Source organism: Macrobrachium rosenbergii, chromosome 3 (assembly GCF_040412425.1).
Source record: "Macrobrachium rosenbergii isolate ZJJX-2024 chromosome 3, ASM4041242v1, whole genome shotgun sequence".
NCBI lineage: Eukaryota > Metazoa > Arthropoda > Malacostraca > Decapoda > Palaemonidae > Macrobrachium > Macrobrachium rosenbergii.
In genome coordinates this window covers 90,381,403-90,399,686 of record NC_089743.1, presented here as the reverse complement: position 1 = coordinate 90,399,686, position 18,284 = coordinate 90,381,403, and the positions used below count along the sequence as shown (strand labels likewise).

At 33.8% G+C, this 18,284-nt stretch overlaps 1 protein-coding gene across 5 annotated transcripts in view; it reads right to left on the bottom strand.

The window, feature by feature from the left end:
* Positions 1–331: 331 nt before the first annotated feature.
* Positions 332–18,284, bottom strand: part of LOC136827457 (uncharacterized) — a 106,030-nt gene continuing 88,077 nt past the window's right edge. The window contains exons 1-5 of one of the 5 annotated variants that reach the window (XM_067085052.1): positions 13,494–13,624; positions 10,141–10,323; positions 7,216–7,303; positions 911–2,815; positions 332–775 (exon numbers count right to left, since the gene is read on the bottom strand). In XM_067085052.1, coding sequence (XP_066941153.1) covers positions 1,667–2,815; positions 7,216–7,303; positions 10,141–10,307 — 1,404 coding nt within the window. In that variant the 5' untranslated portion in view covers positions 10,308–10,323; positions 13,494–13,624 and the 3' untranslated portion in view covers positions 332–775; positions 911–1,666. Of the gene's footprint in view, positions 776–910; positions 2,816–7,215; positions 7,304–10,140; positions 10,324–13,128; positions 13,402–13,493; positions 13,625–18,284 lie in introns of those variants that run through there. The other 4 variants (XM_067085054.1, XM_067085053.1, XM_067085051.1 and 1 more) reach the window with 4 other exon arrangements.

Sequence of the window (18,284 nt, the reverse complement as noted above, 5' to 3'; positions counted from 1 at the left end):
CCTTATTGCAGTTCAAATAAGACTTTAAGGCATAAGCAGTGAACAACCACGCAATAACGTGGCATGCTGCAAAAATTATTGCAATTGTAGTTTTTCAGGTATAGAATCTTTGGGATGGGACTCTCAGTCAAAACGATCATCAAAAAAAAAAAAAATTATTTCAGTAAAAAAAGAAAGAGGTAAAAATTCAACAGTTTGACTTTCTTCCAAACAGCAATATATAAAGTGGAGAAGAACCCACGATTTACTAAGTATCAGTTTGTCGATGGAAATTGCCCCATCTCTAATTATTGCAAGGGAAAATATTTTAGGTTTAAATTAAAATGCAGAATAAATTTCTCTCATGATCATAAATGAATCATTCATATATTTTTATTTCATTTCTAAAAGTATTAAGAGATGAACAGACACTTTGTGATTACCATCATTAAATCATTTCTCTAAAAGGTTATTTTTAATGTTTTGGCGTTACTGCTAAAGCCGTCTGCTTTTCATAAACATTACCTCAGGTTATGGAAACAATGGCGTTTCTCTTGTAAATGAATTTTTTTTTTAACTTAGTATTTCTACTGTCATTTTGTTGCAAGCAATGTTATAGTTGGCTGAATTTCATGTTGCAATCGTGGTAAACACGTCAGGTCATCGGCTGCTTCGTATTATTTATTATTGTTTTGATTGGTAATTCAAAGAATTAGTGGCATTTTACTGTGCGAAAGAGTTGTCAAATGTCACTGTCAAGCAACTTTCTTCTGCAATGATTTAAATAATTAATCCTCTCATGATCATAAATGAATCATTCATTTCTAACATTAAGAGACGAAGAGACATGTGATTGCCATCATTAAAAGGTTATTTTTAATGTTTAATCCTGCTTTCCATAAACATTACCTCAGTTTGTGGAAACAATGGCCCAAATTCAAACGAAGTCTGTCGAAATTTCTTGTAATTAAAATGGTGTTAGGGGAGTTTACAGCAAACACATCATTGTTCCAATAGCAGTATCACCAAAAAAAAATCAAATAGTTTTTTGTTTCCGTCTTCTGCACAGACATTATGCTGCTATGCCTATGAGACAACCGATCAGAATTCCAGTTAGAGTCACTGTTAGCATCCAATCAAAACCCAGTGAGTATTTCCCGATTAAACTAACGGTACTTCAAGAATTATTCTTACTTATTCGGTGCTGTTTCGTAAGGAAGCATATATTTTGCGTATGTTTTGCGCCTTCTCAAGACGTTTATTGCTAACTAAGAAAATCAAGAAGCTTTAAGCCACTTGGTTTTCTCATATTCTGATGATCCACACTGCAATTTCATCTTGTTCAAGACAAACAAAAAATCTTAAAACATTGAAATGCCAATGTTGGGACACGTTTAGGAAGGTATTGAAATCCCAGGATAATTCTCAGTGTTTTTTCAAGAACTGAATCTTACATGACTTCTCCACGTTTTCACATCTTAAAAGGGAATAATGTTATACCCATGATATTATGCTAATAAAAAACACAGTATTCATGGCACAAAGGATTAATAACAAAAAATAAACCTTTAACATACGATCTTGCACACGAAAATAAATCATTTTCATTGCACCTCTGTTTTCTTATCATATAACAAAACTTCATTCTATTACGCAACGTCTAGAGCTTCAGGAAGAAAAGCCTTACTCAAAGTTCACAAACTAACGGCAAATTCATCTCAAACAGTTCTGCAAGCCTTTCAACAAAGTCACGCGATAAGAACCTTGTCGAATAAGCATATGTCAGATTCAACTGGTTCCTGAATGTATGGACACAGATACACATGAAAGAGCTCCCATTCCTAAGAGAGGAGAATCTTGTGAGTTTCTTCAGAGCCATGTGCTGGCCCTCTTCGAATAACGCCCCAGACAAATTCCCCATATTCGATATGGTGTAGTAGTAATTTGGCTCCCCGTCCGTCTTCATCATTTCTCTGAAATTCTGGTCGGTGTTTTCATTCGTCATCCGGTACGCTGACACCGTTAACACCTTTCGTGATGATAAATCCGCGTGAAACCTTGTATTGAACTCCTTGGCAGTCTTCCAGAACACGGGAACCAAGTCTTTTGGCACCCAGAACGCAGATCTGTATCCAAACAGCGGTCCATGAATACCGAGAGCTCTCGCTGACTTCTCCGAGTTGTAGTATCTCCTGATATTGATGTCGTGTCCAGCTCTCAGATTATATTCATCCTGATTGATGCCATGTTCTTGTAGCAGCTTGACGAAACTAAGGTTGATAAGAGTCGCAAGGGCAGAGTGAAGGCTTACTCCCTTCGACTTCGCCTTCCTGTAGAATCTATCTGATATCTCAGAGTTAAAAATGGCTGTGACACTTTTAGTCACGACAGGCACGTCTGATGGGACCTTACAAATATGTCGGATCAACGGACGAACTTTTGCGCCCTCGTCGAGTTCTCTCTTTATTTCCATGCCCAGTTCAGGGTTCTCATTTAATCTGGCAATTTCTTCATCATACAACTTCATTGCTTCTGCATCCCCGGTGATGTCACCCAATTGCTCTTCATCGTCGATTGTCAAACCACCCTTAAGGTCGTTCATAATGTTACAGAGTAAATTGCATATTTTCACGTTGGTAGTTCCGTCAGATATGGAGTGATGTATGCCAAATATCAGAGCATAATTATGAAGAAACTCCTTATTGATGTCCTCGAGAGACGGGGATTTTCTTCCCAGAGGCAGGACTCTGACACACCACAGAGGACCCTCCTCCGAATTGTAAGTGTGAAGAGTCATCTTGTCCTGCTCCTCCTTCAATATCCCATCCTTGGCGACCTGCGGAAAGGAGATAAATACTAATTATTGCCACCGAAAATTCTTCCTCACTTTACCTACTTTACTAAGCCGATAGATTTCCATATCTTATATGAAATTTAATATTTAAATATATGATCAACAAGAGCAATAAAGTACCTAATTACTAATAGAAAGTTATCAGAAACACTGGCTAATTCTTAAAGCTTTGCACATAAAAATTTGGTTTTTGTTTTAACGAGTTTTCAGAGCGTACAACAATGACGCCTTGCCAGCATGCATTATATTCGAGTAGAAGACCAAAGGTTAAAATGTTAGCTCACTGTTGTAAAGTGGTAATTATAGATAAAGGAACCAAAAATGAAAGAACAAAAGACCAGCCATAAGGGTATAGAATAATATAAAATCAGAAAAAACTATTCAATGCCCACTTTCTGAAAAGGAAATTTATCGCTACAAAAACTTTGGTTTTGTTCGGTGAGTCAAAAAGCTCGTCTTTCCTTATTTCCTCTGCCATTCTTCAGGAATCTGTTTTATCAAGTAGTTACTTATCCTTTTTTTTTTTTTTTTACTTTTTTTAGAAAATTATTATCTTTTAATACTTCTAAGGTGACCATGGAATAAATGTTTCCCAGGGGCCTACTCTATAAAATTAGTACTCTGCCTCCCTAGTTCTACATTTCTAAGCGCACCTTGCCGCAGACAAGTCTATTTTTCTCTTTCTAGCAAGACGGACTTAACTGTTTCTCCCGCCGGTAAAGCGTTTGTGTCAAAAGTAAATATCTTTAAATTATCTTCCAGAAAATTCAGTTCGAAGTGCGCAAAAATGCTCTTCGAGTGAACAGACCCAAGAAATCATGAAATTTTAAGGTATGAAAATGAATATACATACGGATACAGAGTATGATCACAAAATAAAAATAAAACAAAAAGGAAGTGAGCTCATGGACTTTCGTCCAAGTATCAAATCCTGTCACTGCCAAAGTCACTGAAATAAGAAGGGAAAACAATTTTTCTTTAAGCAAAATGGGTTTAGAATCTATAAAAAAGAAAACGTGAAATATACAAATAAAAATTTCAATTAATCTGCAACGACTTGAAACCCATCGATATACACAGAGAGAGAGAGAGTAAATTGTAGTCCCGTAGAAAACGAAAAAGCAAACAATTAAACAGTGATAGGATCAATGTTCTTAAAAAAAATCGGATTTCCTTTAACCGAGACTTCGATAAACCACCTTTTAAGACATAAGTATAAAAGACAATTGATAATTTATTATCAAGATTCATCGTTCACACTCAAAATCATAAATTTGTACTCGCAGCTTTTGTACTGTTGTCAAAACGAAAAATCAAAGCAAAAGACATCATTCAAAGCATTTAAAAGTTTTGTACTCGGCATTGTCATCACGAAATCAAAGCATTTAAAAGTTTTGTACTCGGCATTGTCATCACGAAATCAAAGCATTTAAAAGTTTTGTACTCGGCATTGTCATCACGAAATCAAAGCATTTAAAAGTTTTGTACTCGGCATTGTCATCACGAAATCAAAAAAAAACTCGGCATTGTCATCACGAAATCAAAGCATTTAACTCGGCAGACTCAAAGCTTTTAAAAGTTTTGTACTCGATTGTCAAATCACCATCTAAAAGTTTTGTACTCGGCATTGTCATCATCAAAGCATTTAAAAGTTTTGTATCCATTTCATCACGAAATCAAAGCAAACATTGTCAATAAATCAAAGACGTTTTGTACTCTTGATAAAATCAGCATTTTGTACTCGACATTGTCATCATTCATCTAAAAGTTTTGTACTGGCATTGTCATCACGGCTTTTAAAAGTTTTGTATTGACATTGTCATCAATTTCAAAGAAAAAGTTTTGTACATCGTTGTCATCATGAAAAAAGCATAAAAGTTTTGTACTCGACATTGTCATCACGAAATCAAAGCATCTAAAAGTTTTGTACTCGGCATTGTCATCACGAAATCAAAGCATTTAAAAAAGTTTTGTAGTTTGAAGGAAAAAGTTTTGAGCATTGTGAAATCAATTAACTGATTGAACTCGAAGCGTTTAAAAGTTTTGTGCTCGGCATTGTCATCACGAAATCGAAGAGTTTAAAAGTTTTGTATGCATTTCACACAAATCAAAGCGTTTAAAAGTTTTGGAAAACAAAATCACGTTTAAAAGTTTTGATCGAAATCAAGATTTAAAATTTTGTGCTCGGCATTGTCATCACGAAATCAAAGCATTTAAAACATTGTCAATCACAAAAGTTTTGTACTCGACATTGTCATCACGAAATCAAAGATTTAAAGGTTTTGTACTCGGCATTGTCATAAAATTAAAAATGAATGTCAACGAAATCAAAGCATCTAAAAAGTTTTGTAGTCATCATGAAATCAATGTTTTGAATTGTCAAGAAATCAAAGCATCTAAAGTTTTGTACTCGGCATTGTCATCACAAATCAAAGTCTAAAAGTTTTGTACTCGGCATTGTCATCACGAAATCAAAGAAAAAGTAACATTGTCATGAAATCAAAGCATCTAAAAGTTTTGTACTCGGCATTGTCATCCCAAAGCTTTTAAAAGTTTTGCCAATTGAATCAAAGCATCTAAAAGTTTTGTAATTGTCACAAAAAGCATTTAAAAGTTTTTTTTTACAAAGAAACATTTACAATCAAAGTTTTAAAAGTTTTGTACTGAGAACCCGTCTTTTAAAGTTTTGTACTTGAAAAAACCAAAGTTTTAAAGTTTTGTACTCGCATCAGAAATCAAAGCTTTAAAATTTTTGTACTCATTGTCATCATAAATCAAAGCTTTTAAAAGTTTTGGGCGTCATCATGAAATCAAAGCGTTTGAAAGTGGGCCTTGGAAATCAAAAAAAAAAAAAAAATCAAAGCTTTTAAAATTGTCATCACGAAACCAAAGCTTTTAAAAGTTTTGTACTGATCGTCACAGTCAAAGCTTTTAAAATTTTTGGTAGCATTGTCATTATCAAAGCTTTTAAAAGTTTTGATGTATCGGCTGTTTTGTACTCGGCATTGTCATCATGAAATCAAAGCATTTAAAAGTTTTGTACTCGGCATTGTCATCACGAAATCAAAGCGAAAAAGTTTTGCATTCATCACGAAATCCATTTAAAAGTTTTGTACAATCGTCATGACGAAATCAAAGCATTTAAAAGTTTTGTACTCGGCATTGTCATCACGAAATCAAAGCGTTTAAAAGTTTTGTACACAAATCAAAGCATTTAAAAGTTTTGTACTGGAACATTTAAAAGTTTTGTACTCGGCATTGAAATCACAAAGATTTAAAAGTTTTGTACATTGTCATTAAATCAAAGCATTTAAAAGTTTTGTAGTGTCAAAAAAATCTTAAAGTTTTGTACTCGGCATTGTCATCACGAAATCAAAGCATTTAAAAGTTTTGTACATCGAAAGATAAAGCGTTTAAAAGTTTTGTATATTGTCATCAAATACTTTTAAAAGTTTTGTACACATCACGAAATCAAAGCTTTTAAAAGTTTTGTAAATTGTCATCAGGAATTCAAAGTTTAAAAGTTTTGTATTGTCATAACAAAATCAAAGTTTTAAAAGTTTTGTAAATTGTCAAGACAAAGCTTTTAAAAGTTTTGTGCTCGGCATTGTCATCAGAATTCAAACACTGGCATTGTCATAACAAAATCAAAGTTTTTAAAAGTTTTGTACTCGATTGTCATCACGAAATCAAAGCTTTTAAAAGTTTTGTGCTTTGTCATCAGCAGAAAAGTTTTGTACTTGTCATCACGAAATCAAAGAAATTTTGTATAAAATAAAAGTTTTGTACAAAGAAAGCTTTAAAAGTTTTGTAAATGATCAGATGTTTTGGGATTGTCATAGGAAAAAATTTTGTACTCAGCTTGTCATCACGAAATCAAAGCAAAAAGTTTTGTACATTGTCATCACTGAAAGCTTTTAGTTTGAAGGAATGAGTACTTTGATCAATTAACTGGTGAGCTATGGGCAAGTTAGGCTATGCAGTTACACACTGGAATAAAACATACTGATCAACAGGAGGAATTCTTATTGAGAACACTTAAAACAAATCCAGAAATTTTCCATACAAATTAAAAATGAACGAAGCTAAAGTTTAAGTCCGCAATGAAATCAAGAATTCTGCTCCAAAGAATAGTTCTTCAAAGAATAACGTTATGCTTTAGATCCCCAGGTTGCCAAGAATTCACAGAATATAAACCTTTTTTTTTTACTGAAACGTTTACATAAAGTTTCTTACCGAGAACCCGTCTGTCAGAAAATGTCTTCACAGTTACTTCTCAAATAACCTCGATAGGGCGTAAGTCAAGTGGTGGATCTTGATACAGTGAAACTTAGCTGATTATATTTGATGTAGGCTGTTAGGCTACGTGCAAAGTAATTTACCTGCAGATCAACGATGCATTTCTCCATTTCAAGCAGCCATAGTTCCGAGTCCCTCTCCCGGAGGCACACTCTCAGGACTGGAACTTTCCTGTGAAATCACAAGAAAATTCATCATTAAATGCAAATTTTAGTGCAAAAACTATTTCAGCTATCAAGTTACGAAAGATAAAATACCAAATGCACACACACAAATGTATATATATATAACATAAATAAAGACAAAATCTGGAGTGCTGCGAGGTCTTTCGACTGTCGTCCTTTACTTAGCAGACTGAAGAAATATAAAAGTAAGTTTACAAAGAAAGCTCATGTAAATGATAGATGGGGATTGCATAGGAAAAAATATGTACCTGGAATCCAACACAACTGAAGTATTAGCACAACTGCCAAAACAGGGTTGAATTTTTAAGAGGTTTTACAAAGGATTAAGATCAACCGTCAGAAGCAAGGCCGGGACAATTAAAAGATTATTATACAAGGAGGTGGATTTTGTCTTTATTTATATATTCATCATCTTCCATATTTTCGTGATTCAGTTATATACATAATGCATACATACACTTACACACACACACAAATATATATATATATATATATATATATATATATATATATATATATATATATATATATATATATGATGATTATTATCACTTTTGTACGTGATTCATTTATCACACATTACATAATGTGTGATATATATATATATATATATATATATATATATATATATATATATATATATATATATATATATATATATATATATATATATATATATATATACACATATATATACTGTATACATATAATATATATATATATATATATATATATATATATATATATATATTATGGTTGGACACAGGTTGGTTACTTTAATGCAATATGGATTAGGATAAGCCTTGAACAACAGTCACCGTGAACATCCGTAAACACCATAATACACATGAACTGACAGAATCACATATAAGATTAATGGTATGCCGCCAATTGAAAGTTCTGATCAATACAACATTCTACTTTACTGCACACAGATTATGGCATTGCAAATAACAAAGTACTGATTCAACTCTCAATACAGAAAATCAATGATAAAATTTATCAGCACGACAAAATACTGAGTCAGCTTTCAAGGAGAAAATTAATGATAAAATTTATCAGCACAACGGTTAGCCAGGGGCTCTTGGACTACAAATTTTGGTTCCTTAGGAATTCAGCTACATTTACATATTGCTTGCAACACTGCAATGTGCCTACTGCAGTAGGACAGAATTCTCCAGGATGTCCAGGAAGCAAGGTTCATTTGGAGGATAAGACTAAGCCTAGTTTTGTCCCTTAGTATAGGGTTCCTTTTAAGGTTAGGGAACAGGTAGAGCAAGAGGTCAGTAAGTGGAAAGGGAAAGGTGTAATTAGTCCCAGTTCCTCATCTTTTGATTTCCCATTGTTAGCATTGCGGGTCTAGAGTTAGAGGGTACTTTGTTAGTTGGGAAAATTAAATGTAAGCTGAGGAGTAGTGAGGATAAAGGAGATACAACGTAGATAGTTGTCCCAAACAGCCTACTACATTCAGGTTTTGGATACTGTTCATTGTAGGTTGGTAGTCCACATTTGGGTATGGAGAAGACTTATCAAGATATATGATGGAAGTTTTTTTGGAAGAACATGCACGCATCAGTGGAGGATTTTGTGAGGGGATGTTCAGTTTGCAATGCATGCAAGCCAGCGAGAGTTACTTCGTGTAAATTGGGTTCGTTTCCCATCCCCAGTAGACCTTTCCAATGCGTCCATATGGATGTTCCGTCCAATTTCTGTGAGTCTAGTTATGGCCACAGACATTTGTTGGTTATTGTGGATGAATTAACTAGGTTTGTAGTGATTTTCCCTTTGAAGCATAAGACAGCGGAGGAGGTAGCGGTTGCATTTTCTAATGGGTATATTTGTCGTTATGGGGTTCCTGAGATATTTATTACAGATAATGGGAGAGAATTTGTGAATAAGACGTTAGAGTGTCTTGCGGAGGCTATGGGAATTCGGAAAGTAACTATTATTCTGTATAGACCAGAAGTCAATGGGTTATGTGAACGGGCCAACAGGAAGGTACTTGAGGCTCTCAAAATCACTGTAGGGGGTAATGAAGTGAATTGGGATCGGTATACCGCACAGGTCCGGCATAGCATTAATACTATGGTTAGCGATACTATTGCTATGTCTCTCGTTGACGCGGTGTTGGGTTGTCCAGCGCAAGGCGCGTTCGATTTGTTAACTATTCCGTCTCGTTGTGATGATACGGTTAGATCGTTGGTCTACACTGCTAAGGAGAGATATGCACGCCTCGCTAGGAATCTTGAGTCAGGAGCCTTGAGTTGGAGACGCAGGAAATGGTTGACAGGAGCAATTCTAAGTCTCACAGTGTTAAAGTTGCTGTATGTGACAGGGTTTTTGTGAAAATAAATGTCAGGAATCAGTTGAATTATAAGTTAGGGCCTAAGTTTGAGGGTCCATTTCAGGTTGTGGAAATAAAGAAAGGGAATAGGTTTGTTGTTGGAGACGAAAAAACGGGATTGTCCAGGTTGACACATATATCTAAGATCAAGAGGACAGTTTCAAGGGGAATTTATGTGTTAATTTTTTTTCTCTTCCTTTTCTTATGTACTTTAATTCTCTTTATAATATGGAAATTTACTGTACCTTGGGAATAACTTACAAGAAAAAGGTTATTACATTTCAGAAGTCCATACCAGTCTGTAATGACTATGTTTCTGTACACCTGAAGAAACATAAGATAATGGGATCTATATTTTCAGAAAACTATTCTATTACCTTTGGAGTTAATATAACAAACTTGATCAGAGACGTACAAAATACAAACATATATGTACACATTACTGGTTAAAAGTGCTTTTCATACTCCTTCCTCCTTACCTATACAGGTGTGTCAAAGCTTTTCTGAAGAAAGCTTCATCCAAGGGCTCCGCAGAGGCAAGGTCGAGGGTATAGTGGGTCAAATACACCTTCATCTGATGCCCAATTTCAAACAAGCGTTCCAAGTCGGTCGCTTTGCGCAGCCATCTTGAGCCGTCGTCAGCCATGATGGTGCAAGTCCTCCTAGGTAGGAAAAGGGCAAAAGAACACAAGATTAGTTTCCCGTGCTTTTTACGGATTGCTCGTAACATGCAAGAGCTCGTGCTGGCATAAGGCCGGCTTAAATCAACATAACTGTTGAATTTATTACCGTCATAAAATCATAGATTGGAGTGTTTAAGTAAAGTCGTCGTTATCCTTCAAAGTTACTGTATATATCCACTTTCATAACCAACACTCTTGGAAAATTTAAGAAAAGTTTAAGAAAAAATATTTGAATAAGCATACTCTGTAATCATTAGTTTAAGTTAAAGCTGAATTAGCATCTTTGTACACTGTAATTAGTTGTAATGTTCATGGTTGCCCATGTCTATTACTACTGCGCAGACTACTTGAATATCTAAGAAAAATATCTGTGCAAGCAGTATCTCGTTTCAAGCTCGAGAAAATTATAAACTGGTCATCAATTTTTAAAGAGTAATTCACTGAAACCTTCATGGTTGACCTTTATTTATAACAATATAGTAAATGTAATAAATGTTACTGATATTTTACTGAAAATTTCATTTAAGACGTTAGGAAAATGAATTAAAAAAAGTCAAGCAAAGACTGGATTCAAGCATTTAAGGCTAGAAAGTCAAACATTGGGTAACTTCAGCCAGTCAGTGCTAAAAAAAAAAAAAAAAAAAGTGGAAAGTGAGTTGGATTGGTTGGATAGTAAGATAAGACGGATCCTGAAAATAAATGAGGTCTTGCACTAAGCAGTACTAATTTGAGAGGTTGGCCAGCAAGACTGAAGAATGAAAGTAGGAATTAATATAGAATAAACGACTAAATTATGGGTGCAGCTAGGTGCCGAAGGACGCTGCAGACTCTACAGTAATGCTAACAGTGTACCACATGAGGTCCACTGATAGCACTATCTCCATACGAGGTTAAGCACAGATGATTTACTAAGAGAGCACACAATCCATTTAAGGCTGCATGAAAGCTACAATTATTATAAAGGTGAGAGAGAGAGAGAGAGAGAGAGAGAGAGAGAGAGAGAGAGAGAGAGAGAGAGAGAGAGAGAGAATGTCTTTTCAATTAAATTTTGATCTCGCTTTGGCATGAAAACTGTTAATTCTATAAATGAATATAACAGCTTTTTTATCTCAAGTAGAAATTGGTGTATATATGACTAAACTTTTCCAATTCTCCACAGGGAGCGCAAAAGAGTGTTTCACTGACAATAAGAAACGAGAACGTCGGTATGACAAAGCCTTAACCTTTATTTCACAATTTTTATTTTTTTAAATCTAATACCAGCTGATGATACTGGACATTTTTGCTTTGTTCTTAAGTCTCTGTGATACTCTTAATAGAAGCATACTCAACTCTCGCAAATTTATCTTTAATGAGAGTATCAGCCGTCTTTATGTTGAAAAGTTCCTGCCTATTGGTGCGTAACACAGAGTTCATGTGATTGGTGCTGATATCAAAGTAAAAATTTACCCCATTTTGTTTACATAAAGGATTGCATAATTTACTAAAGTAAATCAGTTTCTGATTTAAATGGGTTTTGATTTAACTGGGTTTCAAGTGTAGATGTTGATTTTACATGCGCAAAGCAAATTTTGGATTTTGTTATTAACCTCTTGAAAGAATTTTTAATTAAAACTGAGAAGTCAAAACATAACTGTTCAAAATTCAGATATCTCTGAAGTAAAGTTAGTGTGTGTGTATGTGTGTGTATGTGTGTATGTATGTATATATACATATATATATATGCATATACATATATATATGTATATATATATATATATATATATATATATATATATATATATATATATATATATATATATATGTATATATATATATATATATATATATATATATATATATATATATATATATATGTGGTTTAAGGGTATCGAAATTCAACATCTATGGAAAGACTTCTGCCTCTGATATTTTCAAGTATACAAGAATGAGTTCTTATTTTGCTGATGAATCTCGTTGGTTATCTTTGAACCTTGGTTACTGTTGGGTATTTTCACAGTTAGTCCTCACCACCTGTTGCATAAGGAGAATATTCTGACTTAGGAAGAACGCTTAGGCCAGTTAAGGTGAAATTAAACTTAAGTGGGTTACAAGGAAGCCAAACACATTCTTGGGCTTCGTAGACGCTGTTTTGTCTTTCTTTTGTAGTCACTTATGATTCTGAGAGGCAAAAATTGTCATAATTTTAAAATTAGGCTTAGTGTTATCAATCTTTAAGGCCAAACGTCGAAATATTTGGTATATATATTATTTTAACGATTACACAAAACGCGTCACCCTTGACTGAAGAATGCAAGACAAATATAGACACACCCACACACATCATATATATATATATATATATATATATATATATATATATATATATATATATATATATATATATATATATATATATATAATATATAGTATATAAATTTTTACTTTAATACCACATCCACTCTCATGAACGGCGTGTTTCGTAACAGCTTCATGGTAATGAATGTCAAAACATAAACAAAAGATAGCAAATATCTCGGTAACAGTAAATTTGTATTAGATTTTAGTAAGATTTTCTTATCAAGTATATCAAGAACGACTGAAGCGCCCAGCATAAAAACTCCATTATCAAGTAATGGTATTGGAGTACAGTAATATCGTTCATGTATATATATATATATATATATATATATATATATATATATATATATATATATATATATATATATATATATATATGTGTGTGTGTGTGTGTGTGTGTGTGTGTGTGTGTTTGTATGTGTTGAAAGAACTTCAGTACATTACCTTCATGCAGATAAAATGCAGGAATCTAAGTTAGTTTACCTTAGTCACTGCTTTTCCTATTCATACCCATTTTCTTTGATAAAGTAACCTACTTGCCCTGAAAGAAAATACTTCATAGGTATTCTAATTCTTATGATCTTAAACGGTAAAAATTCACTATTTATTGAAAATACCAGCACTTCGAATACCCATTTGTACACATAACGCTAATTATGAGCAATGTTCGCAAGAGCCACTGAAAAACGTCTAGTCATGATGATTGCAAGTTTGTTTACCCTGAGCAAGCGCTCAGTCCAACCATTTACAAGCAATTTTCGCGAATTTCAATCTTCCCGAGGATCACAGCGGTATGATTTAGGCCTTACCTCTACTTGCACTGAAGTAAGAGTGACGAATAAATTATAAGATTGAGAGATAAGCAAGACAATCCACAATACACTATGATAACGACATAACGCTGTACGTGTCTTCGTGTGAGCCTCTTATCTCAATCTGTAGTACGATAGAGACATTCTTCTTAGTGCGGCTCTCCCATAACGAGGTAATGCATATGTTCAATTGTTCGCCTCGGTTTCGTGTGAACTTTGAAGCTTTGATACTCATTTGATTGTTGGAATAATTGTATTGAATGCTATATGTATTGGTTAATATACCAGTAGTGTAATTACTGTATCAGTAGTAGAAGCAGTAATGGCAATATCACTCCTTCTCTCTCTCTCTCTCTCTGAAGAAAGTTCAGTAATACTGAAAGGTACTAATAATTCGGAAATAATTTAGATGCGTCAGCGTGAAATGTTATGCAATGCATAACAAAGCATGGTGCAAAGCAAGTAAGCAACAAACCAAATTACAATTTTTATTATCTATTTTTTTCTTTTGCAATGCAGTCAAAGAAGTCTCCAAACATTGTTCAAAACAGATTGACAGAATATTAGATCACTATAACGGTATGAAACGTCAGATGGTTGGACACTGACATTCTTAAAGACAGTGGAACAATAAATGCATTAAACAACGACCATCATTGCGAGGACAATTGTACGAAACTGAATCTCGTAATGAAATGTGAATCTAGATCTTTAAACTGTATAGCGCATACTGTAATGCATAATCATATAAGCTATGAATATGCAGTAGATTATCTATTCACAACAACTGTACATGATGGACGGATATTAGCAATAAAAAAAAAAAACTGTTATCATTAATATAACAGGCTCATGAACTCTAATGTCAGTACCATGAAACAGTTTGACAGACACACACACACACACACACACATATATATATATATATATATATATATATATATATATATATATATATATATATATATATATATATGTATACATACACATATACATACTCGTATATAAAGACCAAACAACAACTGATTCACAAATAAATAGGAACGAAATCACTTCAAAGACAATCAAATACTATTATCTAATTAAATGACAATTTTATCTAATACATTACATTACACTCATATAGTGACACCATGTAGTGAATTTATTGGTAACAAACTATAGAAAATTTGAAAAATGGGTAGGGACTTGACTTATCCAGCTCATATTTTGGGTACGTGCAATAAAGCTGTGATTACATTTTTAATAAAAGTGACAGGAAGCCAGGATTATCTAAGATAACTCTGCGACTATTTTACTTTACTGGCTTTGAGCCCATTAAATCAATGTTGAAAATATCCAGCTTTTTATTAAGCGCCTTGTATGGATTGTAATCCCTTTTATTTGAGTCAGACACCTAATGAATTAAATGTCATAATAAATGTAGTTAGGATTGGGCGAAAGAGTACTCTTTTTGTGAACATAAGTATAAAACACACTAAATTGATTGATCCCATTGTAGTATAATAATAAAATGTAAAAATATTGTTTCCAGGATACTCTTAGTATGAGCATGAATACACCAATCAAAGAAAAATATATAAATGTAAACCTAGGTCTATATATCCTTTACCCCATTTTGTGTAGGATCTTTGAAAGCGATTTTAAAAGGAAACTAAAGAATCTCAGTAAACCTCATCAGTATCCTTTGCCTTATTGGTTTACCCAGTGCTTGAGTTAATCCTGGACTGCTTGCTGTTCCTCGTCGGAAGAGTTATCCCAAACGCAATGACCTTCGTATGCGTTGAAGCGATCATATACTCTTTTAGTTATAGTTGTTGTTCATAAAATCAAGACCTCGTTGTAATATTTTGTTCCATTGTGTGTGTTTTGCTTGAAAATGCTTCAGGGTAAAGGCAAAAGACCTTGTATTATGGTATTTCACTTTTCTCAAGGAATATATATATATATATATATATATATATATATATATATATATATATATATATATATATATATATATATATATATATATATACATATATAAGTTGGGCATATTCTCACAAAAACGCCTTTCATTTTCCTATCTGGAATACAACTAAATAACATACCTTCGTGTCTAAGAAGATTACCAGTGTTATATATATATATATATATATATATATATATATATATATATATATATATATATATATATATATATATATATATATATAATATATATACATACATATATATATATATATATATATATATATATATATATATAGATATGTATATATATATATATATATATATATATATATATATATATATTTACATATATTTTGTATGTAGGGTTGCATAGATGTAAATACTATCCACAATAAATGCATATAGATACTGGTACGTTACAGTATGAAGCTTATTTACTTAATTACGATTACTGATTTTGCATATCTGAATTCATTTCCCACATTTCAAAATAAAAAGAAAATAACACTAATCACAATTCTAAATGGAAAACTCTGAAGTATTTCTATATACGTGAATATATAAGATATGTAAAATATGTCTGGTCTCCGTAAGGGGTTACCACTCACATTGCTCCTTATGTGGTACACTGTAGACGGAGCTGAAGTTTCTCTGCATCTTCCTTCCTTAAGGCCGAGCTTTGCCTTTTATGTTTCGTCTTTAGGCTGTGACATTTTCCCAACTGGCTTTCCACCTTTTGTGACGGTTAATTCCTCCATTTATCACCTCTCACTTCGGAATCAATCCTTGAGGCTCATTAGTCTCGTTGAAATAATAATAATAATAATAATAATAATAATAATAATAATAATAATAATAATAGGAAAAAGACCTTCTTTAATACAGGTTTTGTTAAACAAAATGACAGTTTCAACAGCATTTATTTTATATAGTAAACGCTCAGTTCGTCTGATCAATTGCTTTTCTTGCGCTGGAATGGTTGCGATCCTGTCCTGAATGATGCCCTAACGAGGAGGGCGAAACTAGTCGACATTCCACGAGAACTACCTCCTACACATCACTAAACCACCGGATATGAATATTGGTCAATTGCTTGCAACCATTCCCGCGCAAGAAAAACAAGTAATAAGACGAATTGAGCGTTTACTATATAAAATAAATGCTGTTGAAACTGCCATTTTGTTTAACAATAATAATAATAATAATAATAATAATAATAATAATAATAATAATAATAATACGAAGGAAATAGACCCTCTCTTAAACGGGTCTTATTAAAAAGGATGGCTGTATTATGCGAATTTATCTTATACAGGATCTTTTCTACTTTCCTTATAGTTCGCTTTTCAGGATCAGCGATGTTGGTCAGCAACTGGCCAATATTCACATTGGAAAAAGGATAGTGTGGGGAATGCGGGAGGTCTGTTATTGAAATATTCAATCAGAAATCCGTGGAATCATTCGTCGTCTGGATTCAGGTTCTTCTACTTCAGGCTGTGGTACCGTCGAAACAAGAAGAAGAAGAAGAAGAAGAAGAAGAAGAAGAAGAAGAAGAGGAGGAGGAAGAAGAAGAAGAAGGAGTAATTTGGTCCCGGCAATGCCATACTTACCGTTGGTTTGAGTTCAGTAAAGTTTTGCTGGACCTGGGATCACTAACAAGCGTTCTGCTTGAAAAACCACGCCAGTCATCAGCTTGGAACGTCATGTTTATTGGCCAACCTGATTAGTAGTTTATCACTGCGCCACCGGTTAATCATGCTTTTCCGGGGACCTGTATGAATCCTAAACAAACGGCTGCTGAAATCTGTTAATCAACGTACATCTAATCTCAGAATATTTTTCTCAACCGCGAAACGCCCTTTCTTCCAGTTAAACCGCCCCGACCACGACGTAAGGAGAGAATTATATGTGATGACTGGTGCTTCGGGAACGTTTGCGCCGTTAATGAGGCCATTAAGTCCACATCCTCAGTCATACCGTCGCATCTGGAAAGCACAAAAGCCACACGATCGAAAACAAGAGCGAGCAAAAAGCTGCGTGACCCTCACATGACTCGGAACCTTCCGAACCAGATGTTCCCAGTAGGCGTCCGGGTACTTATTAGTTTTTGGGTAGGCTATATGTTTTGTTTCAGTGGTGGGCCAGCTCGTATTGTTTAGACAGCAGGTAAATGTATACCCATGACTGCGTCAGTGTCAAGAGTCTCTTATCTTCACGAGTTATAAGCTTTGGCCATACCAGTTTTCTCTGACGTAAAGCAGAGTCATTGTTTTTCTTACTTGAGAGGAATGTGGCCGTCGTATTTAACGAATAAATTACTACCCAAGTCATCCAAATAGAAATACGGCGGTTGTTAATAAGCTGACTTGCTCTCTCTTACAAAGACGTACAGCACGCATACACACACAAACACACACACACACACATACAGAGAGAGAGAGAGAGAGAGTGTAGATAGTATGGGTGTTTATGAGTTATTGACCATGAGATATCTAGATATGCAAATATTGTGCAGAAATTTATATGTCTGGAGAGAGAGAGAGAGAGAGAGAGAGAGAGAGAGAGAGAGAGAGAATTATAGGTACAAATTTTATTTATTTTATTAAACAATTAACAAAAATAATCGTTTAAATCACTGAGTAAACATTTTCGGCCGTTCCACAAGCTTTGCTGCCATCAGAACCTACTTCCTTTTCCTTTTCAAAAGCTATTGGCAACTGAAACAATGCATTGTTTCCATGACAAACCCCATAAAAGTATATAATTCATTTTAATGCAACAGAGAATTATATCTTCAAAAATTGAGAATTATATGATGAATTGGCGAACGTTTGT